This window comes from Strix uralensis, chromosome 3, assembly GCF_047716275.1.
Source record: "Strix uralensis isolate ZFMK-TIS-50842 chromosome 3, bStrUra1, whole genome shotgun sequence".
NCBI classification, from domain to species: Eukaryota; Metazoa; Chordata; class Aves; order Strigiformes; family Strigidae; genus Strix; species Strix uralensis.
In genome coordinates this window covers 104,429,000-104,453,336 of record NC_133974.1, presented here as the reverse complement: position 1 = coordinate 104,453,336, position 24,337 = coordinate 104,429,000, and the positions used below count along the sequence as shown (strand labels likewise).

Below are 24,337 nucleotides of genomic sequence, written 5' to 3'. Positions count from 1 at the left end.
ATCATCTGCCCCTCCCATTAATCATCCACTGTATGAGTTGCTTGAAATTCAGGGAAGACTGGATGTACACACCTGAAATGCTCACCTACTTTCTGTTACCATAGAGGAGTTATAGATTGGAGCCTTTCTGTGCAAGGCACTATGCAAAGTGCAGCCTTCTGGTTGATTCAAAAATGTGAGTCCTAAAGCAGGCAAGTACCAGTGCACTTTTCTCTTAATCACTATTCTTTAAGAAGTTGATGCAACAAGTAATTTTTTTGTTCCCTACTCTGTTATCCCCCTCCAGCAGCTCGTCATTCTGTAGTTACAAGGTGGGCTCAGTTCAGCTGAGATGAACCTCCTCCAACTCTGGTTGGGCCTCAGTAGAGGTGAAGCTGTCCTGTAGATCTGTGACAACTTACACTTTTTTCCTTTCCTTTTTGTTTGGGGGTGGTGTAGGTGGGGGAGGAAAGGGAAGGAGGAGCTGGCTGGGACAGAAGGGACCCACAGGTATGTGTTTTGGGGATGTGCCAACTGCTGTTCAGTAACTGCTCCTGTGTGGGGCAACAGCTCTGACTCTTGACCCTGCTTGACCTCTTTCCTTATGCACTGGCATCTGGAAGTGTCTGCTTCTGTTGTTCGCACAGCAGCCGTGAAATTTCTGCACACCAGAGGAAATCTGAATAGTTACAAGAGCCGTACCTGAATTGCTTGTGAGCATCAGTGTAGCTGTGTTTGCTTTATAGTAACCTCTGTATGCTAATGGTGTGCCAGGAGCAAACGCTAACAGGTGTGCAACACATTCTGGCCACCTCAGTTTGTCTGCGGTTTACAGAAGTCACCTATTTGGCAAAGAGTAGCTGAGTAGCAAGTGAAGATAAAGGCAGTACCTCAACATCTGAGCATGGGGGTGAGCCTTGACATTCAGAAGGATTCTCATCAACCTCACTAGGAGCTGATGGTAGTGCTACATAATATGGAATTTCTCTGATGTCCCTTAATTAAAGCATTCTTTTGTCTTGATTAATGGTGAAAATCATCATTAATATTAAAGACAGTTTTCCTTAAGGGCTTCGTTGCTCTAGATTGTACTAAGTTAATATTTCTGGTTTGTTAAAACCTCATTAAAAAAAAGAATTAAAACCAGTTTGTTTTCAGTTTGTGACAGATACTGTATTCTGCACAGAGAGGGTTCCTTTTCGTGCATCAGTTTTACTGGTTTATTTTGAAGTAGGATTAATTGTTTGGGTTTTTTTCTGAAATAAAATGACTTATTACTTAAAATGCAAATTGGTTGATTTTCTCAGAAGTGTCCTAGTACGTAGATGTATTAATGTTAAAATGTTAGCAGTGAACAAAAAACAAGGGGAGGGAGGTTGAAAATTCAGATACAAACCATCTTGGAAAGTCTGCAGCAATGCTGGAACCAAAACCAGCACTCTTGAGTCTGAGGTTTCAGGTTTAGGTAAAAAGCCATGTTTAATTAACTTCTATACAGCTTCAGTCACTGTGGCTTCTGGGCAATTGCTGGTTGAGTTTAAAGCTGTGTATCTCATTGCAGGGATACAGTTTCAGTAACTTGTTCTAAAGTAATATGTCACATCATTACATCCTTACTGCTGTAGACATGTAGAACAAGTAAGTAATTGAGATCCTGCTCTACCAACTTCTAGTTCAGACTTGGCACTGGGACATTAACTCATGATTGCAGCTGCAGTGTACTTTCATAGGGGAGATCTTTTAGTTTGGGAGTCAGAAATTAGTAGTGGTTTTGTTCTTTTTGCAAATGCTACCTTAGCAAAGCATTCCGTGTCTTTTTTTGACATGTATGTTGTGGTGAAGGGTGAGTTTGAAGATTCTGCTTACCTGGAGTAAAATGCTAAGTTGACTACAAATAGCAAGGCCAAATAGGCAGGCTGGGTTTTTCTTTCATTTCTGAAGTAAGTCAAGGCCTAATCCATTCTGAGGAGGTGCACAGATCACTGTGTGCCGGGTAAAAATCAATGAGCTGTCAAGCACTGAACTGCTGAGAGAGGAACATGGTGTGCAGGTCAAAGCTGGCCTGCATTTTTGTCGCAGTTGCTCAGGTGAGATCAGGTTCTGCATGACTCTGCTCAGCAAGGACTGCGTGGCTTTTGTAAGCATTCGAGTCCATGGGGAGGCTTTCTCTGAGTTATCTGAGTTAACTGGAAAGAGCTTACATTTTCCTTTGCACATGTCTGAAAATAATATGACATTACTCATCACAAATCTTTACGCTTATTGAGTCTCTGGAGATGTCCTTTTATAACACCTTGTTAGCGTATGTGGCAGAATATTTAGCCTTGTTTTCAGAAAGTGATAGCCTATGAGTTAGGGCTTGCTTACATGGGATGGAGATTCTGAGTTTTATATATATGGACAGAAATGGATATGCAGTGTGATTATTTTAAACTTTCCAGAAAACTTCCAGTGTGCATGGAAGCAGACTCCATGCTCAGTTGCACCTCCAAGGGTTAGCAGCAATCTTAATTTGTTTCTCTGTCCATTTGTTGAGGCATCGCGCTTGTAACGTTTCTCATCTCAGCCAAAAGACTTGCGAAGGTCCTTTTTATGTTTCTGGAATGGCAAACTGGCATTACCTGTTGCCTGATAGAGTAACTGTTCTTCAGTTTTATATCCTGAACTCTTTAAGAGCTTCCTCAAAAATAGCATCGATCTTAGTGTTTGCATTTACTGCTGCCATAGAAAATTTGTATCCCTCATCTTGGGTCATATTACACGTTCTTTGAATTTGAGCCTGGCAGGCTGAGCTTCATGGCTCAATGACTTCTGAATAGCTCCTTGTGTACCTGTTGTAACAGATAAAACACAATAACACCCTAGGTTTTTTGCTCCCTAAATGCTGGAGATACAATGGTAACACCTAGTGAAATTTGCAGTGATTTCTAATGCTTTACCTCATGGATCTGTGTTTCACACAACTCATTCGGTTTTTAATTTGGACCATTATAGGGTGCCTGTGCCCCAGTGTGCTCAATGGGGTTAGGGATGTACTTTCACAGTGGATGTCCTTATCCATCCCCACTTACTGGGCTTTAGTTCCTGTTGCAGAGCATTTTCAGGGCACGCAAGAGAATTTCTTTTGGAGGAAACTAAGCTGGAAGATGCCTTCTTGGAGAATACCTAACGTGTCCCAGCTGCTAGTGGGCATTCAGTGAATGGCAACAGACCAATGCTGGCCTGAAGTGTGCAAAACATGTATTGTGGATACTGGGTCCTTCTTTCACTTTACAGATGTATTTCTTCTGGAGCGTTATTTACTGGCACAGACTGGCTGTGGGAGCTCGGGTGTCAGAGATGCTGGATCTTTTGGTGACCAGTGAGTTCCCTTCTCTTTTAGTGGAAGGATCAATATATTTGCCTGCACTTTTGGTTTTGTACAAGGAACCTCTCTTCTTATGATCCTTATGCCTGCTTGCCATTTGAAAAATCTCTCTGATCCTCCCTCTATGAATAAGTTTGACCATGGATCAGAGCGTAGTATGCAAGTGGCCATGGGGCCTGTTGACACACTCAGTGGTAGAGTCTGAACTGAGCAATATAATCTTGGCTGTTAAGTTTTGTATTAGACCTTCCTGATATATCTAGCCTTTAACCTGAGATAATATGATCTATTTGGTTTATTTTACTGAGTTGAAAATAGGTATGTTGAAGCAGAAAAAACTCGAAAGAGAAGCAGCCCTTTATTAATGTGTTCAGTTGATGATCCACTGAGAGGTAAGCAGTGGTACGCAACTGGTAGACAAGTGTTTGGTCATCTGCCCATTTACATCAGTCCAGAAACTCCTGTAAGCTTTAGTGGGGAAAGCACTGGATATGCAGTAACCTGTATATACTACTGTAATGCTCCTTGAAATGAATCCAACCTAAATCATTCTATGATTCTATGAAAGTTGTGTGGAAAAAAAAAAATGTAGTATTTCACTACAGTTGGTTGTAACTCATTACATTGTATAACTGCAATACAGTTCCCTGTGTCAGGTAAGTGATATCCGAGGCAATGATTGCTTGATTTAATGAACCTACATCCTTATGCCTTTTTTTCTCCTTTGCTTTACAGAAAGTGGACGTTCCTGTGATGCTGAGACACCTGCGGGAGCAGAGAATGTTTATGATCCAGACCATAGCCCAGTACAAGTTTGTCTATCAAGTGCTCATCCAGTTCCTGCAAAACTCCAGACTTATTTAATCTTTTCAAGCATCCCAGACCCAGCTTTGTGGATCTGACTGAACCTTACTGATGAACAAGGGGAACTGCCTTGACAACACTGTGTGCATATGTTGCACTTTTTAAAGTTGTCTTGAAAGTAAGGAATGATTGTTCTTTACTAGAGTCTCCCACGGATTATTTTATACAAGATATAATTTATTTTTCTTGGAATAACTTGTGAATTACTTTAATAACTTGTAAAACTTAGTGACCTTCAAATTGAACCACATTTGACATGACTGGTCTGCATTGTAACATATCCAAAAGGAAAGCAATCCTTTGTAAAGGTAGTTTACTGGCTTCTATTTTGCTACACAGCTTCTGAAATGAACAGTTATTTGGCAGTGGGCTTTTTCTCACGTAAGAACATTTTGGACCCAGATATGTGGCTTCTATGGTAAAAACAAAGATCTGCTAGATGTCAGCTCCAGCTCTGTACAAGTGGAAGCTTGAAGGAACACAGCCCTGGAGCAGGGAGACCTGAGCCTCTGCACATGCAGCAGGGCATGTTACAGAGAGCTCACACACAGGCCGTTGTGAGGGCAGAGAGTTTTGGGTGCTAAACTGTTCAAATTCCACAAGAATTACAGTTTTAGATTAGTCCTAGAAAAAAGCAATATTGGATCTTTTAAACGAGGACTTTGCTACTGTCTGCAATCTTTGAAGGGATTTGTAAGAGTTGTTGAAGCAGTACAGGGAGAAGTGCAGTGACCCAGAGCAGACTGGTCAGTGAATGAGTCTTTCCAGTAACTGGTGGACTGTGGGCTGAACAGTGGAGAAATTTCAACTAAATGCAGCTGAAAAAACCTCAAATCAAGCACCATCTCATGAATTACATGGAAAGTTTTACTGCCCTGAGGCTCACCTCCTGTAGAAATGAAGTCTCATTTAGGTTAGGCATCTCCAGTTGCCTTAGTTTCACGTGTGAACTATCATCTTCAGCACTGTAATCCTTTTACTTTCTAGTCATTTGAACTTTGTCACAATGATTGATATGGTCTTTCCTCTGTATCTGAGATCTCCAAACACTGACCCTTGAGAGCTTTAACTCAGTCTGCCTTGATTCTTCCTCCCATCAAAGTCTTGTGGTTTATGAACATATGGAGCAGTCTTCCTTTTGGTATTGGCAAACCTCACTTTGTTAAGGTGTTTTTTGTATTAAGTTGCACAGACCATCTCTTTTCTCTGTCTGGTCACTTTGGATTCTCCCTCCTATTTATTATTACTATTTTATCCTGGTAGTGTTCAGGGATTCCAAGGATTAGGGGGATGTATAAATATATAAAGGAAAAATGGTCCTTGCCTGAAGTTTACAATTAGAACAGAAAAGGGAAACAAACCTCCTCTGCTGCATAACTAGGGCACAGATTCTTAACTGGCTTGCCCTAGGCCAACAGTAAAATATGTGACAGAGCTAAGAAGAAATCCATGTGTCCTCTTAAGTATCTCAGCAGTTAGACCTGTCCTCCTCTCTCTTTCTCACCCTCTGTCCCTCAGTGTTGGCTAGCTGTTTTGCACAACTTAGTCCATATCCCTTTTTCCAAACCGTTTATTTCACTGGAGTAAAGCACGTTAGGAATTGCTTTGCGGTATGTGCATGGTAGCATTTACTTACAGTTATTTAGAAACAATAGTAAGTGTACTTTTTAAAAAATTTTAAAAGGGGGGGGAAAAAAAAAGCGCTTTAGCATATTGTGGTGGGACTCCCACACTGTTATTTCTGGTGTAAGAGATGGAAAGGAAAGTTCCTGCACTGATGTGGCTCCCCTCCTCACACTGACTCCTCTTCCCATGTCTGCACGCTGCCACCCTCCTGTGGGCTGTCCAGCCCTGCTTCGACTTGGCAGTCCTGTCGGGTCGCTAGAGAATGGATCAGGCTGGAGAGGAGCCCTGGAGGCCTCTGGTCCCAGCCCTGCTCACCCCACGGCTTATCCAGGGTCATACCCAGTTTCAAAAATCTCCAAGGGTGGAGATTTCGTGGCCTCCTGGGACACGTGATGCAATGCAGTTACTCTGTCATGGTGAAATTATCTTTCATGGTATCCCTTTCCCAGATAAATGTAATCTTTCAGTCCCATCATTGCTTTTCTGTGGCATCCCCACCTCTGGCCCCCGGTCAGTACACAAAGGCCTATGCCTACAAGCACTCTCAACTTCAGCACTAAAGGAACCTACACATCTACCTTTCCCTAAAATCAGTGGGAGCTTAAGCTAACGCTCTGTACCAGAACATTTCTTAAATGTATTTAAAACTGTGCTGTGTCAATTTGGCGCTCTGCAATGCAGGCCTAACAAGGTGACAAGGAGACTTCTAGCTACCAACTAATGGTGAGGAGTTATTTAGCTGTAATATCTTGACCATCTTTGTTTTAGGGATCATTTGGGTTTTCAGTCAACTTCAGTTTTCCTCTAATTTCTTCTGCCAATGCCAACATATCTCTTGTTAAATTAGCAGCAACCATTTAAAGTCTTTTCAGCAGCATCTGCATGATAATTGCGCAGAGATGCTTTATATCTGGGAAACAAGCCAAGGAATAAACCTTGAAGCAAAGTGTATTAAATTAGTTATCTCGTTATAACTTTTTGAATAATTTCCTAATGATGAATTAAATTTGAACTCAGGGCTGTCAAGTCCCATTGCTCTACTTGGATGTGAGAAGTAGAAAATCAGGAGGGAAAAGAATCTGTTCCTATGTCGTCTTAGTCAGCTCTTCTCAGCTGAAATGTATACTTCTGTTTCTACAATAAGCACAGGAAAGTTATTGCAAAGAGAATGTAAAGAGCTATGTTTGAAAGGAAGAAAATTAAGCAAATGTTTTTTATGTAAAGATGCATCACAGGTGTCTTAGAAAAATATTAATTACAAAATGGCACCAAAAATCCTTTCCACATTAAGTCAGTGCCTACTAATGAGCCAAGTAAGTGGCCATGTAGTAAACAGTCATTTCCAATTAACTCCTAACGTGGCTGGTATGGTAGATAGAGGCCAATGTGACTCACTTTTTCCCTTTCATTGTCAAAGAATGGTAATTTTAAACTTTTCCTTTCATCTGACTTCAATGTATTCTTTCCTACTAGATTTTATCTTGCCTAGATTTGCTAATATCATAAGTGAATTGGGCTGGTGCATGTCTTCAGAGGTTCTTTTCCATCCCAGCTTGCAACCAAACCTCAGCATGCCGATGTTTTATGATTGAAATGTGATACAGTTTTGTAGGGGAAAAACTGAACCTTCTGACTTTGAACCTGTTGTAGTTTTAGCAGACTGAAATTGCTTGGACAGTATTTCCTAACCTTTAGGGAGTGACAGGAAAATGCATTTTGCATCCAATTTTATTAGTCACAGCAGGAATGAATGCATGAGACTTAAAGCAACAGTACTGTTTAGTTTGTCCCACAGACTTTAACAGCAGAATCCTTAAGTAGAGAAGGAGGACAGTTTGAAGTTTCTGTATGTTGTGTTGCTTTTTTTTTTTAACATCAAAGCATGACAGTGCATAGGTTCTAAGAGACCTGTTTCATTCATTTGGACTGAAGTCTGGATTGAAAATCTCACAAAGGTGCATCAATGGTCAATGAACAGAGGTGCACCTTAAGAAGTTTGAGACAAGCAGTCTCCTCCCAAGGTGCCCATGTTGTAGTCTGACATGTTCAGCCAATGCTCACTGACTTTCTAAGAGAGAACTTGGAGTGGATGGGGAAGTCCACCTTGGGAATCCATTGTGTATGTTTTCCTTTTTGTGTAGTCTTCACCTGTATTTTACCCCCTTTTTTTTTTTTTTTCCCCTTTAAACTCATACCAATGATAGAATTGAGGTTGTTGGCATCAAATTTTTGGTTAAAGTTATGGTCTGAGCATTTCATGCCTAACATTGTCCAATCAGGGATGGGAGAGATGACAGCTGAGTTCTGACACTGCTCAGTGCTGTGGGCATCCTGTTTCCTACCCAGGCTGCACTGGGTGATGGTGGCATTCGCTGCTCAGGTCCTACCTGTTCCAGCTTCTCCACAGGCTGCTTTGGCACCTCTTGTCCTTGATTACCTGAGGAAAGGTGAAGCTTGTTCCACAAACTTTCTCCTCTATAGGGACCCTAAATGCTCAGTCCTATTAGAAATACCTTTTCCCTAAACTAGTTTCAGCTGACAGGAGACACATCTGTGAGAACTTATTCAACCTCTTGCTAATGCAGTTCTTTTATAAAAGTACACTGAAGGACATTTCTGTTCCACTTATTTAAATCAGTTGCCTCAGCGACAGATATTATTAAATATTTGCATGATTTCAAGACCTTTTTTAAAAATTTACTTTCTTGTAAACAGAGAAATGCAAGTGGCAAAACATAGGTTGGAAAAGAGTAAGTCTCACTGCTTCAAGAGATGGTCATTTTAAGCTAATACGTTATTTTTTTGATCCAATACCTGTTATGTCTGTGTAGCCCACAAGCGACTCTAAAATAAATGCTGATGGGCAATCTCATACTTCGATACAGCCCACAAATCTGTGGGGAAAATTCAGCAGCTACTGACTGTTGCATTCTCAACAGCTGACTTCTCACCGGTCTCCTGGGCCGAGATGACAACTAAATTAGGTCTTGTCAGTCTCGCTAACACTTCGTGAACTGTGTGCTCAGAAAGTGGAAGCATCAGTATGGCTGATACCTGCTGTAGCAGCTCTCACGCATCATTGAGAGGTCAGAGTTAAATTTTGCTGCTTGTCTGTGTGGAAAATAATGCTTTACATCCAGAGAGCTAGAGTGGCACCCACTGCATGACATAAAAGACATCATATTGAAGGAGCAAATACCAGAATTGACCTTGAAAGGGAAGCACTGCATGAAAACATCATTTGGCCACCCCTCTACAAAACTGGATATAAATCAGCTGATGTATAGTCCAAATCATATGGAATTTGGACATGGGTTTTGATGCTAACAAGAGAAAGGTTGCGAGTTGAAAACCCCGAGGGCATTTGTCCCCAGCTCGTTCTTAGCCTTCTAGAGAGGTTTTCTTGTAGAATCTGGTGCTATGGGAACTACAGCTGCCATCTGAGTCTTTAGAGAGGAGGAGGATGTACATGCGGCTGCATGCAGCCTTGGCTTGCAGGGACTGTGACTTGAGGAAGGGAACAGCTGGCTGCTGAGCAAACAACACAAGATGGAGGTCTTAACCATAGATAAACTATTAGATTGTGAAACAAAACATTTAGTGCATAGTGGTGTGTGTTTACTTTAAATATTTATATAAACTCTGTCAGTGTTTTTAGAGCATCTTAGACTACAATTCTGTTGGTTCCTCTCAGCCATTTTTTGGCTGGTGTTTCTTTGAAGTTTTGTTGCCTGTGCTTTATGTGTACCCTCACTGAGAGCTTCCTACATGCTACAACAGCAGGACTTTGCCTTTGGAAGGTGAACTGGAAGTCAGCTGTAAAATAGCAGCTTTCACTGAGGACTCCCAGCACAATTTAACAGCAAGGGAAAGACGGATCCCTGAAATGAATACAGTGCTTAATAGTTTTAGTCTTCCAAATCACCTGGGTAAGGACTCAGTGTTTTGGATGCTCAGCTCCAGGTATTTCAGGGGCAGTGTTCCCTGATTAGGCAGGCAGGAATAAAAGACAAAGGCTTCCCACAAACTACTTCCATGGCAGGTTGGAGGTCACACCCTGTCTTGGACAGTGGCTGGCAGCTGACACTTAAGAATTATGAATGTGTCTGGAAGAGGGTGCTCAGCCCCTCTAGCCCACCTGGCAACCAGTCCTTTAGGGACTTCTGGAGGCAAAAGTTATATCCTGCTTACTGTGTTTAATAACTACTGGTTCATCTTCCATGAATCACATTACCTTTTCTTTAGAACTCATTTATTCCTTTGGCCTTCACAATGTCCTGTGGTGATGAGTCCTACAATTTAATTATACATTATGTCTGTAAGAACTTCCTTTTTGTGTATGTTAAAAAGAAGTACTTTCTTGCTGCTACTCGGTCTTTAAAAGAAAATAAATCTTTAGTGCCAGAAATGCTGTTAATAGGGTGTTTATCCTGTTGAGATTGCTCCATATGGAAAATGTGTTTTCCTCATTCGTAAAGTACCTTTTTTTTTAGCTCTTTTACAAAGGAAGAAAGTTTACACATGCAGATGACCGTAATATTCCCATGTATAATTGTGTGGGACATGTGTTAAATGAAATAACATGTTTAAGTTTTATGTCACTGGATTTTACTCTCCTGTTTTACTTCAGTATTTTGATGCTTCCTGTTTTATTTGTTCTGTAATTCTGTACACAACAGTTTAGCACAAAACAGTGATCTGACTCTCACAACCTCATTGTATGTACACATTTTGTAGAGACATGAGACATCAGTTGTATGCTCTTCCTGCTCCCTACTCCCTCCTGTTAGGGCTGAATGGCAGAACTATTCTATGCTATTGAAAGCCTTTACAAAAAAAAAAAATCTATGCATGCTATTTTATATTCTAATGTATTATTCATATCAGTACATAAGCTTATGCTTGTCAGTTTTATCTTGTGTATAGAACTGATTACTTTTGACAGTATTTTTGCACTGTTTCTTTTCTTTCTCTTTTTATAAAGTTCTATTCAGCATTAATTGACTGCAATAATTTTTTACCCCTTTCACTGCCTTTGTGTAAATAGTTTCTTATACGCTTTTGCAAATATGAGAATGTCTTCAGTCACTAAGGTTTTTTTGGTAAGGCTGTCCTTCATATTCACAGTATACAATAAACCATTTTTTTTCAAGGAAAATTATGCTTGTGTTCTTGCCTCTACCAGCTTCACGTTTTGTATTTGCACCTACTGTGCTGGTGTTAATGTCCCGTGTTAAACTGACAGGCACAGCCAGGGCCACAGTGATGTAAACAGTAATCCAGGTTCACAGGAACAAGGTTTCTACCACTGCTCAGGCTAGGCTAATCCTGCTCTTCAGTGTTGAAGTAGTCTGGGCTCTGGACAGACTTTCTGAAATGAAGGTGCTGTTTCCCTGGACAAGAGTTTAATGACAAGATAAGGTCAGCTGGTGCCTTCATTCTAGGCTGGGCTGTAGTTAAGGGGCCCTGGCTTTCTGGAATCTTAAGATCTGGTGGAGTTTTATGTACTCTAGCAACAATTGCTGGTTAGAGAGCAATGAAAGCTTTCAGCAAAATGAGCTGACAAACCCTTGTTCTCTAGCAGTTTTATTTTCAGAGCAGGGCTTAAAGAAAGAAAATATGATGAAGTTCTTAATGGTGATGTGTCCTCTCTCCAATCTCATCCTACTTTATAACCAGTGGAAGCAGTAAGGAATGGTCATGTAGTTTTATTGTGCAACATATTTTAACTTCAGTGCTGGAAGTACACAGCCACACTCTCTCCTCCTTTTCCTTCCCCATTCTTAAAAGCGATCTCCTGCCATTGATCTAAATGGAGAAAAAAACCCCTCCAGTCTTATATATGGGCAGAGAAAGCCCAGTCCTGGATTTTTTCCTCAGAAAATGTTCTTGTTCCTCTATTGAAAGCAATTGCTAACATGTTAATAGAATAGTTTCAATCCACAGGAGGGAAAGGTTTGGCTATAAGGAAATATGAGCTCTCCTCTGCAATAAATTCACTTCAACTTGTAAAGGGGATTAAAAAGCCAGAAGTTGCACGGTTCACATCTCGTGCAAGCCTTCGAGCCCTGCGGTAGGTGCCAATGTTCTCTGTACAAGACATGCTGAGCTCAAGGTCCTTACAGCAGTGAATCCCTCCTCAGCCAGGAGATTCACCGGCTGAGGGAACAGTGGTAGCTTTCCTGCACAATGCACTGAATTCATCACCCCCCTTTCCCCTTTCTCTCAGCTAAGCCACTGCAAACAAAAATGATTTGTGAAAAGAGGAATTAGATACTAAACCACCACAAGAAAAAGTACAGCTTTTGCTAATTAATTTGTCAGATTAAAAAAACCAACTTGGGCAAAAGTAGATGTCACAAAACTACTGCACCCATGGAGGTGTACAAGTGGAATCAAGAGGGGTCAAGACCACTTTATTTACTTTACACAAATAAGATACACATTGGAATCCATAAAGAAAAAAGTGACCATTTTTGCACATGAGCTGTCAAAAGGCATAACCTTTAAGAAACCATGAATGTTTCCTTAAAAAAAAAAAAAAGAAAGAAAAAAGGCAATTGTAGATGTGTGGAAACTAGGAACATTTTGCAAGGCCTAAGTGTGTTTGTCATTCCAATTATAGGACAGAACTGTGTTCATACTCTACCGCTTTTCAAAGCGCTCCTGAAGGTTTCCATAACAAGGCTTTTTAAATAAAGGTTTGAAGGATTGCATAGATTCAAAGGCTCAGTGGTCCTCTAATTCCTTTTTGATCTCTGAAATGTATGGATGATCTTTCCCATGTGCTACTTCCATGATAGCAATTGCCTATGAAAAGAAAAAATATTCACACAATTGATTCATATATAACACCAGGCTATAAATACTCTCTTTAGAGGTTTGAAACAGTCTGACACCTCGAGCTACTTTTTGTCCCCTTGTAGTCATAAACCCAGTAGGAAATAAAATGAAATTCAAAACTAAGTAATAAAGGTTTTACATTCAGAGAATACACCTTTCATCTTAAAGGATCCCAAAGCACCTTTCAAAATTATATTCCTGACAAAACTACTTTGAATGCAACCAGCTCCAGGACAGAAAACTGCAAGTGGGGTGGGTAATATTCTGGCAGAGGACTTAACCAGTATCAGACGGAGCTCTGTTCCTACCGATTTATCCTTCAACTGTCTGACGAGCAGGCCTATTGCAGAAGTTAAATTAAGGCACTTCAGACTTGATTTTGTAAACCCTCCACTGGTACCAGAGGCTACCAATGGTTTATGAAGGAAGCAATTGTTTAGGTAACCACTGAGGCAAAAGCAGGATCTTGTCAGATTCGGACAGATGCTGCTGTGCCTGACTGCCTTCTCACCTACAGCCTGCTCTGGCCCTAAGAGTGAACGCATCAGGCAGCCAAACCCACTGACTTGCGGTTTCCTGCCACTATCCCCACGGCATTGCAGAGTGGGTGTCGAGGCAAGATTTCCACTTCAGGAAAGGATAGCAGTGGCCCTGAACATATAATAAAAGGCAGCAGTAGGTAGGGCTGAAAGAAGCAAGTTCATCTAAGTCTGAGAACATTTAAAGACCACAGTGCTGAGACAAAGCAAGGAATTGCAGCATCCTAGCCCTCAGAGCATTTAGTCATTTTCTCCTTGGGAAACTTTTATGGAATCATGCTCTTATGTTTGTTAAGTCAGTACAACAAGAGCCTTTGGTTCCACCTCAGCAGCAGTGCAAAATGACTCCATTCCCCCTCCTGCCCAAAAGAAGAAAGGAGGGCCTTCTGGACAAGCTGCTCGCAAACTGAGAGAGAACAATAGTTTTGTTTTTCCACTAAATCCCAAACATCAGGGGCTGGGATAACTTTGGGCAGTTCCTGTAGGCAGTTTTTGGAAGTGAGTCATTAGAAAATGTTTGTGTTAGGAAGCTAACTACGCCAACAAATCTACCTCCAGTTCCCAACCCCCCATCCCAGGTTCCTACTGGCACAAATCCCAGTTTTAGTCAAAGCTTTAACACCACAGCAAAGGAAACCCTACGCTAATTTTAAATTAGCTAATAGTTAAATTTTAGACCATATATTCTTGTAGTATCTTTCACCATGGCTGGATGGCTCTGTTATTGCTGGCTAAAAACTTGCCAGCATCTAAAAAGGAAGAAAGAAAAAAAAATCATGACATTCCACACCAGGTCATTATATGCTACAGTAGTCACTGATGCTTAAGAAACTAAAATACACTTCTGTCCAACAACAATAGGGGAAGAAAGTCAAGAAACATGGTACAGACTAATAAAAAAAATAGAAGAATAAAAAACGAAATTATAAGGAACACACTAATAAAAAGGGGTGAAGAAAAATGTAAAACCAAATGCTGTATTTGCCAATTTCAGCCTTACCAGATGCACTGAATTCCCTTCAGCTATTTAAAAATCAATTGGTTCCAGAACAAATAACTACCAAAAACATGCCTAGTTTAATTTGGATATAGAAATCACCAACTTCAATGAAACACTATGTGCCTTTTATAAGAGCAAAGCATTTTTCCTGCCCTTAGCTAGCAAGCGAGAAGCTTCATTTACACTAGTTCAGCTCTAGCTCAGTGCAGAATGTATAGCAAATGTTTAAGCATAATGCTCACTCCAGCTGCTGCAGTAAAGTCCACCGTGAAAAGGTAAGACCCCTTGTATGCAAGAACAGACCTATACTCCATCTTTGGAAAAATCAAAACTGAGCCAAAAATCCAGTAACCAAATATATTAACACATGGTGCATTTCCTACCAAGCCAGGCTTACTAACAGAGAAGCACGTAGCATTTCAATGATCCCATGCCTGAATGGGTATTATTAATGAAGAAACCAGGAAATAAATACCCTCTTCAGAGCTTTAACTCCAGCCATTCTGTTCTCCAGTGCCATATACAGTCTCCCTAATTTCAGCCACATGGAGGCAACATTCAGCGAGTAGGAGGGATAATGTTTACTGCAAGAGAGAAAGAAATTCAGCTTTATCAAACCTGGCAGTTTCATAGCATTTTCCCAGCCCCCGTCCCCCTCTCTGGGGGCAAGAAGCTGCCTCTCCTTGCCCCTGCCCATTCACTGCTCATCCCCTCTGCCACGACTGCCAAGACTCAGTGCCAATTGTGTCTGGGATAGGGACGCCTGTCAATTGGGAATTGAACTGAAACTACCATATGCCTCTGAACAGCTGTCAGATGGCAATGACTTTCTGCCACTAGTTTTAATCTAGCCAGCTACAGAAAGAGACTGCATTGTTCTGAGTTTTTGGAGCCACCCTACACTCACAGAAGTAACTCTGCCTATTCCACAATAGTTGGTCTTTAATGGAAAGCGAGGGGCCCTCAGCAGTGCGACAGCACACATGCCATTCTGTACTCGCACACACTGAGCTAGCGGAGTCCGGTTCAGCAGAGCTGACCTGGAATGCCAGGCTCGGAGCCAGAGGAGCTGGGCAAGTCCCAGGGAAGATAAATAGTACTGAGCCCCGGGGGGGGGAATGTTGGCTCCTTCTCTGTATCACTGCTCTCTGCCAAGTGATCTGTGACTTTACGTTGGCATCTGCTCCAAAGGGAGAGCTTTACTTGCGCTTCCCCCAGCTGGCAAGAAAGTCATGTCTCAAGATGAGAATCTGCCTGGGAGATTCATGGCAGGATCAGATACAGCGCGGAACTGGCAGGCTCTAATGAACGAGAGCACTACTGTAAAAGCACAGAAAAATTTATCGGAGAGAGTATTAATTTTTTCCTGCAGAGGCTGCGTGCTGCCTTGCCCCACACGGGGCTTCAGCCTGCACATTCTCCCACGCCTCCAGCTCTAGGGCAGTGGAGATCAGGGCACCCACAGCCTCCGAGTGCAGGAGCTGAGCTCAGCTCCAGCTCCCTCTGCTGCTCAGCCCCAGCCCTGGGACAGGGCTCTGCTCTCCTGCAACCGGGACCACCGTGCTATGGCAGAGAGAAAGGACTGGGAGAGAGCGGGAGGTTGGCGGCAACAGCGGGCTTTGCCTCCATTACCTTACACAAAATATTGACTGCAGATGCAATTCGAAGCTCTGCTTCAGTAAAGTACTAGGATATTCAGAAAGCCAGTATTTATCTAGCTAAGCAGAACTAGCACAGTACCCAAGGTGGTACAAACTTATTTTGAGAAACCAAAGCAAGCACCTTCTGCCATATATTGCAGACCACATTTTGACAATAACAAAATTTGTCCCAGCATTTAAACATTCCTTTTTGAGCACTGATGTCATGGGTAGCGTGTTTATACAATACGTACTGAGAGAACTGATCTCTGCCCAAACTTGTCTTAATTATTCAGATTACAGAATTAGAGCACTAGAACAAAAATAGTGAGTCTCCTATTTACCTGTATGGTCTGATAATTTTTTGCCCATAACGCAGTGCACCTTCCCAGTCCTGCACGTAGAGACAGACACCCATGGCTTGGTACATCATATGTAACATGTAAACATTACTGTCTTCAAACACTGCACCCATCTTGTCCAGGCTGAGTTCACAGATCTCCAGTAATTCACTTGGAGGTATGAAGAAGTCAAGGAACCCAATAAATAGAGGGCCTCTCATCAGACAACTATCGGGTAACGCCAAAGAAGAATCGACTTCAACTTCAGAATGGTTCTGAGAAGCCCTCTTTTCTCTCAAATGGCATCAAAGCATCCATGCTACAACCCCAGAGCTACTCTGAGAGGTATTCTATACTCAGAGCTATTCTGCTCATGAGATTATTCCCCCTCCTACTCAGATATTCTACAAAACTAGCTTTCAGATTTAAAAAGCAACAAAAAAAAGTAGCTTTCCTGAATCACCACCGCACCAGCAATGTGTCAGAAGAAGGCAGAGTGAAATTCCCCATGCAGTGGGTACTGAATCGGCATGAGATAGCCTGGTCTGCTTCTGGCCCAACGGATCTTGCATTCTTGTCCAAATCGCACCACTGTTACAACATGTAGGCTTGTGCCCATCAGCAATAGCTGCAGCCTCACATGCAGTCTTTCAAAACAGGGCAATACTACAGCACACTAACACAAGCATGCACCTATGCTCACTGGCTTGTGTGGAGACAGCCACATGCTGCACTCCATGGAACGGAGAACCACACAGGAAGGCACAAACACAGGGTCTCACAATCCCACACCACCTGCTGTGTTAAACCACCCCTTGTCTCCATGGACAACTCTTCAGAGACAAAGAGGGCAGAGGTAAGTCTAACTTCTAACGGTCATAGCATTTCTCCTGCAGGTACTTCTGAAGCAATCCAGCAGGTAAGACTTTTAGGTCACACACCAAGCCAGCGGAGTCAGGGTGAGACAAAGGATATATTTGTAGTGTTTGGCTCTCCTGAACTCCTCAATCACATTCCTGGCATATTTGATCATGTCCCGTACCGTCTCTGCTGATGGAGGATCATTCAACTTGCGGATTTCCAGTTTCTCTTTATCCTGAAGGAAACACAATGGATGTTATAAATGCAGGTTCCAAGCCCTACAAATAAAGGTGCACCTGCTACACAGAATTACTCTAATAAAAAGACACAGATGGGAACTTAAGCTCTTCAAAGAATGTAAAAACAAAGGTAGAATGTGCACCTGCAGTTTTTCTCTAAAGCCTTGGCTGGGAACCCTAGAATCCTCTGCACCTTCCAGTTCATCTGACATTCTCTACTTCCATGAAGTCTCTTTCTTTTGAAAGATCCAAGAGCTTTTCGATTTTGTGATGAAAGCACTTTTACATAGGAAATTTCACTGCTTCCGAGAGATTAGGGATTAAAACAAATTTAGTTTCAAGGGTAGAAAAGCCCAAATACCTTAGGCCTGCCACCAAGTGATAGCTCAGTGGAAAATGAGATGATATTAAATACAGAAAAGGATCCTTCATATCTACAGACAAAAATATTTCGTTATTTCTGCTGGACAGCTCCACTTACTCTGATCTTTCTATCTAACTTAGTACTTCATGAAGAGTCAGCTGCAATCTGGAGACAATCTTTTGCTGTTTAAGCCTCACATCGTTGCTCGATTTCTTTTTCATTTATTATTTCATCTGCCAGCTGAGAGGACTACAGGGGACTCTTTCCAGAGCTGAAGGAGGCTGAACGACAGGTGATTCCAAGAGTAGCACATTGTTGGAAATCACAGATGAAATCCTGGCTTTGTTAAACTCGGTGACAAAATTATCATGGTAACTGTGGGGAAAAACACAACTACGGTATTAACAGAATGGCCTCAAACAAGAATACTGGGTACTATTTGGAAAAAAAAGTTACAAAAGGTGACACCATTTAGAGGAAGAAGATGGTTGTCTGGTGAGTTTGGCAAGCAGCTCTTAAAAGGACACCTTTATAAAAATGGGGGGAAAAAAATGATCTGGAACTTAAGGATCAGATTATGCCAGCCAGACTGATCTTGGCTGGAATGACAGATGAGCCACACAAAGCTCAGTTCTCCTAGGACCTTCAGTGAAGGAGGTCCAAACGGTTGCACAGGCACAGTTGTTTCAGGATCTGTTGGGGCTGGGTACCTTTTTTTATTCTCCATAAGTGCTCTTCTTCAAAATAACTAACACCTTGTTTTAAGGAACGCTGTCTGGATGTCTGCCTTTGTCCCTTGAAGGGCACCAGGTGATATCTAATGAACATAAATCTGACCTGCACTTCACAAGGGGCTGTGACCCAGGACCGCCCTGTCCGTCAGAAGATCGATACGAGGCCATTGCAGGAAAGCCCATTTCGCAGATTTTGCTGGGTCTCCAAACCATCCAACAGTGTCATACAGTGCCACCTAGAATTGACTGCGATGTCCCAACCAGGAACTGCAGCAGCATTCTATCCCAGAACAGGACCCCAGAAATGCCCCAAGCAAGATTCACTAGCTGAGAGTTGGTAGAAAGTTACAAAAAAAAAAGAGTTCTGAGCTAAATTCTTTTGGCCAGGTAGCATACTCACAGTATAATTACCTATTTTTAACAAAGTTTTCATCTGTGCTTTGTAGTTCAACTTTAAATAGGCCTCCACCAGGAAATTTCCTGATGTGTCATGGTTACAGTGGAAAGAATGAGTATCAGAAAGTCTTCTAAACAGAAAAACAGAACCACCACCCCCCCATTATCCTACTTCTCAAAATGTAATTAAACCAGATAGAATATTACATCTAAGGACCTGGGTAGGTGCTTTCACAGTCAGAAGCACATTTCACACTGAATTTATTACCTTTTCTTTTGTAATGCACTCCCTGCAATCACAATTAAAGAAATAGGAGTCTCTTAACCGGTCATTTCTGTCTTCTGTGGGATACAACAGGTCAATATAGCTGGTAAAAACCTACATGGTAAAAACATAGCAGTCAGTGAAAGCAGTATAACTATACATATTTATCACTACTAGTTCTGGTCACATAGTGTAACATTCATGCAACTTGTGGACCCCTGCAGCCACATCACCTGCCTGTTCCTTCACATTCCAAGCTTCTCGGCAGCATCAGGAGTTGCCATTTGTGAATGCAATCTGAAGAGAAGCGTTTCCTTTGCTATTCATTATGGAATTTCCCTCAAATATTACCCTGGCTTAAACCCAGGACAGCAAGATTCAGGTGTGGATAAGGACACTATCACAGCATAAATCTCAGGCTCCTGTCAGACTACAAAGAGATGCCTACTTTTCAAAAGTAAAATAATGATTTCAGGTATCCAGCCTAGCATAAATTACAGCGGCCTGTTTTTTCGGAGGCTGGAATCTCAAATTTTTCTTTCTGAAAACCTACAAAAATTGAGGCAAGAGCAGTCACTAGTAACTTTAGAAACTTAGGACCAGACCTTTAGATCTCTGAAGAAAGGCCCAGTGCTCCAGTTCTAGGAGAGTTAATACCAGATTTACTTCAGCAATAATATTTTAAAGGAAAGAAAATCTGCTTTTGAACATTTTAAAGGCCCTTCACATGCACTATTCTTAAGTTCTCCTCTACTTGAACAGTCTTCAGAAAAGAACCCCTGCAATTAGATTTAACGCTCTGTTTTTGAGATCTCCCCCAAGAAACATGTCATATGTACAGCGCAGTTTATCATTTTGCAGACCAAGGAACAGCTTTAGTTCCATTTCATCATTTATAGTTATTTGGAACATTCTGCTCAGTCTTTATGCTTAAGGTTTCTTTCTTCTTTAAAGTACAATGTGCAAGTAATTTCATACAGTACAGGTTCTTCTTAGGCTGTGTGATCTCACACTCCTCTCCTCCCTTCCCTGTTTTCAAAGCATGCAAAATGCAGGAACTACATCTACAGCAAAAACTCCAAGAATGTTGCAATGCAGTGGCTGCATCGAACCTGAAGATGGAGACACAGGCCGTAAGACCACAGAGAGCACAAGCGAAATCAAAAGCTCACATTTACAAAATTTTTAAGTGCCAGAAAAGCAAACGCGCAAAAGCCAGGAGGTCCTGGAGAACTGATGCAGCTTCTAAGACACAACTCAATCAAAAGAAGATGCCAAGCAAGGTAAATACTCCACATCTCTACATTTCACAGTAAGCCCTCCCCAAAAATGCTGAAAATGTCCAGGATCCTGCAGTAGAATCCCAAAACCAGGATCAGTCCTTGTCCGTTACCATAATGCATTTGCAGTGACTGCCAACATCACAGACAAATCATCACTAGTAAATGGCATAAAAATAAGTTGCTCACCTGAGTCATTCACCCTTGGCTCCAGCAACTAAATTCACTTTGTTCACAATGGTGAACAGCTATAATCCACAAAAATAACCTCTCTCCCCTTCTTCAAAACTGGTATCATGTACTTCAGAAAGCGATAAGAGTTATCAAAATAAAATCTGAAATTATTTTTATGAGCATTAACCTTGCCCACTAAATTAACATTAGCAAATGAGCCATTGAAACTGCGCAAACTCCATCCCCAGAGAGAATGTTCTGTATCATCATTCCCTGCAGATATTTGAACATCCCCGTCAACTCTGTTTAACACCTTTTTTATTAAAAGCAAAAAGCAGCTCTGTTGCTGAATACTCCCTGCCAAGTTCATTATTTGATTGAGAAAGTTTCAAGGTAAACCCAGAGCCTTCCTCAATTTCACAGAATTTTATCCATCACTATTCAGCTTCACTCCACCTAAAAACACACTGTTGCTGTTCTGTGACATCCCAGCAAACACCACTGAGGTGATATGACCGAGTCCCGTGTTTTGTGGACGTTCTGTCCAAACAGAAGTCAGAGGACTTATCTGTACCCATTTACCTTGTTTATTCTGGCTTCAATTTCAATACATTACTATTCTACTGGGAACTATTATAGCAGTAATAATTTGCTTTGATCTTGGAATTTCAAAGCACCAGCCAAACACCAGTAAACTCAGCCTCATTTTACAGATGGGAAAACTGAGACAGAGGCTGGCAGATACACAGTGACTGCTGCAGGTGCCCTTCCCTTGTTTTAGCACAAAACAGGATACTGCCTCCGAGAATCACTTCAGTCCTCCAGAGCCACCCCAACTTTTCCAAAGCAACATCTTACACTTCTCTGAGAAACAAGAGATCCTTCCTCGCTATTATTAAATTGTCACCTAATTGAAATGAATCCTGAAAAGCAGAATGGATCCTACTTTTAGGATGCATGCGTACAGCGTACATTCAAACACAGTGCATTTACCTCTTCTCCAGGCTCAATCTCTTTAACGGCTCTGACTTCAGCCAAGGTCCCCTTGTAAGTTACAATCACATTTGGACAGCAGCTGTGGTTCATCAATGCAACACTGTAAAAGTAGAAAAGTAAATCTTTTCTGCCCCCTACCACCAAAAGCAACAGGCAAAAAGTTAAGCACCACTTCACAAAACACATCAGCCTGAAAGATAAGAGTCAGGCTCTCTCTGTAAGCTGTTTTATTCTGAGGCTTAACATGAAGGTAACCTTGGGAAAATCTGTTGTACTGTTATTTATTCTAATGATATGGAGAATGGCTGTGCTAATGAATCATTACAATTTTTAAATCCTATTATTGCAGGACTAGGCAACTTATTTTCCATTCTTATAGTGCTATGGGACAGCTGACAGGGTTGTTCACATAGCTTAACTATCAACATCCTATTTAGGTATCTATGACAGACTGTTTTCCTCAGAGAAGAAAGAAACAAACACATTTAACCTACAGGACACAAGCAAATACAGGAAAACAAAAGTAATTTGCTGCATCACAACTTAAGATACACGTTAAAATTTTAGCTGGTTTCTGTGCAAACATAAACAGCCTCCATATTTGAAGTGGGAGGAAAGATATCTCTGTTATACAAGCACACGACTCGCACAAGAACTTGGGACTGCTAGAGAAAAGTACTCCCCCTTACTACCAAGCTTGCAGAAAGCGCAACTTGCTGCTTATTTGAGACAAAATTTATAAAATGTTAATTCTTTCTTTTCCAATACAGCTAAATAATAATTGTCTCTTCAGCTCACAGGCATAACTGTTAAGTAGAAAAGATCTGGCTCTTGCATGCTGAGCACTTACAAAGGATGGTGCTGGACATGTTTCCAGAACATTTAATGCTCTCCTCTCCCCACCATGACCCTGATCCTGGGCATTTCAAGGCCTTAATCAGGGCTAGATCAGGGATATGGACTTCAGACAGACCTGCCTGAAGAAGCAGAATCTGTGAGGCAAGGACTATCTACTACTGTCTGTATGCAGACTTAGCAAAATCAGGTCCTGCTTGAATTGGGCACCTGCAAGTTTCAGATTACTTTGACATAGGTAAGATACTAGTAACCTATGCCTCACAAGGAAGTCAACCTAAGCGGACAGTGATAATACTTTCAGTACAGGGCTTGCAAAGAATAGGGGCAGAAAATATCCTCCTTTGCTACCACATTAAGTGGAAAGGACAGACTTAAAACGAAGAAATGTTCCTCAGCCTTAAAGAGAGCTGTTCTCCCCCATCCACAAACTGCAGTTAACACTTAACATCTGCAGTGATTTGTAAAGCTAAGAAGCTTGTACGTATTTTTTCCACTGTCACAGCAACATAAAGCATTGTAGTTTTTAAAATACCTGAGGAGGCTGAAAGGAATTATGAAAGGGATTTAGTGTTTGCCAAGGAACAAAGGTAGAAGGGATGTTGTTCAGAGAACATCAGGTGAAGGATTATACCCAGCCAAAACAGAAAGTTGTGAATAGAGCAAGTCACCTGCAATCCTTTTCATTTCGCTTTGATCATTACATGATGTCCCTGTCCAGAACCTGCTAGCCAAGTAACTGTTTCCTACCAACGTGCATATAATTCACAATCTAAACTTCAAAACAAATTACAAGTGCAATTTTACCAAAATTACCACATTTTTAAGTAAAACTGCTGTAAATCATTGGCCACATTAGCTAAAGATATTTAAAACAAGACAAATTAAGTGTTCAATTGAATTTCTTTCACTAGAGATCTAATTCCATACATGTGTAAGAACCTTTGTTTGTTTTTAAATAAGTTAATTTTATTTTTTAGAATATCTAAATCAACCTACTCAGGAAATATGGCTGATCCCAAATGAGAGAGTTCTTCGTCTTCAATTGTAAAACCATTACAGTTAACCTAAGGAAAAAGAGAGAGAGAGGTCAGATCAGCTCCTGGTCAGCTAAGTACTCCGCACCCACATGTCACATTCTCATACTTGAAACTCAATTGTAGTAATTTGCTTACAATTTTCTTTCCACCTCACCAGTACTCACAGGGAGCTACATGACGTCTCAAAACGTGAGGTGAGGACAAAGCCCTGACCAAAGGAATGTGCAGGACACTAAAGAACTGACAGTCCTACACTTGCACCTGCTCAGGACACAACCTCTAGTGGATTGCTCCTTGGAAGGGAAATGAGGCTTGAAAAGAGCGATAGAAAATGTCAAGGCAAGATCATTGCAAACACGAAACAAAGCCTGACACTGACCGGGCAAAGAGACTTCAGTTGGCCATGACAAGTAAAGGGCCAAAGCAGAACTACACATGCAAGGAGCAATATGGGGATGAACAGCAGCAAACTCAACTGGGGTGGGGCAGTACAGAGCTTTGATGGAGTGTATGTTACGGAGACTTGCCACAATGACATCTGTCATCAAGGGCTGCATGTATCAGCTACAGCTAAAGCACATATAAAGAACAACAAAGGCAGTGAGAAAGACTTGAACCTAATAAAGATATAGAAGGGGACAGAAAAAGGACAGGGTTTGAGAGGTTGTGCATTCCTAATTTAAACAGACACAAGATCAAAAGAAGCTTGTTCACAAATCCTTCTTACTATTCTCCCTCTTTTATTCTCACTAAGCTCAAGGGAATCTTACAGGAGTTTCAGCTTTGTTTCACATGGTTTGTGTTACTTTAAGTGACCAAAATGCACCTCAGTCGAGTTTCATTCCACTTTCACTGCAAGTCACATACATGCCAATGCGAAGAGAACCCTCTCCACATTCACCAACATCTCCCTACAACCATCAAAATGTTCACA

General features: G+C 41.4%; 2 protein-coding genes across 8 annotated transcripts in view; one reads left to right on the top strand and one right to left on the bottom strand.

Moving 5' to 3' along the window:
• Positions 1–10,994, top strand: part of PTPN14 (protein tyrosine phosphatase non-receptor type 14) — a 122,171-nt gene extending 111,177 nt beyond the window's left edge. For all 5 annotated transcript variants that reach the window (XM_074863703.1, XM_074863702.1, XM_074863701.1 and 2 more), the window contains one exon: positions 4,082–10,994. In XM_074863703.1, the coding sequence (XP_074719804.1) occupies positions 4,082–4,210 (129 nt within the window). In that variant the 3' untranslated portion in view covers positions 4,211–10,994. The remainder of the gene's footprint in view (positions 1–4,081) is intronic.
• A 1,237-nt stretch (positions 10,995–12,231) lies between these two features.
• Positions 12,232–24,337, bottom strand: part of SMYD2 (SET and MYND domain containing 2) — a 30,374-nt gene continuing 18,268 nt past the window's right edge. For all 3 annotated transcript variants that reach the window (XM_074863707.1, XM_074863708.1, XM_074863709.1), the window contains exons 6-12: positions 23,363–23,430; positions 21,506–21,608; positions 19,062–19,172; positions 17,175–17,295; positions 16,203–16,377; positions 14,694–14,802; positions 12,232–12,646 (exon numbers count right to left, since the gene is read on the bottom strand). In XM_074863707.1, coding sequence (XP_074719808.1) covers positions 12,566–12,646; positions 14,694–14,802; positions 16,203–16,377; positions 17,175–17,295; positions 19,062–19,172; positions 21,506–21,608; positions 23,363–23,430 — 768 coding nt within the window. In that variant the 3' untranslated portion in view covers positions 12,232–12,565. The remainder of the gene's footprint in view (positions 12,647–14,693; positions 14,803–16,202; positions 16,378–17,174; positions 17,296–19,061; positions 19,173–21,505; positions 21,609–23,362; positions 23,431–24,337) is intronic.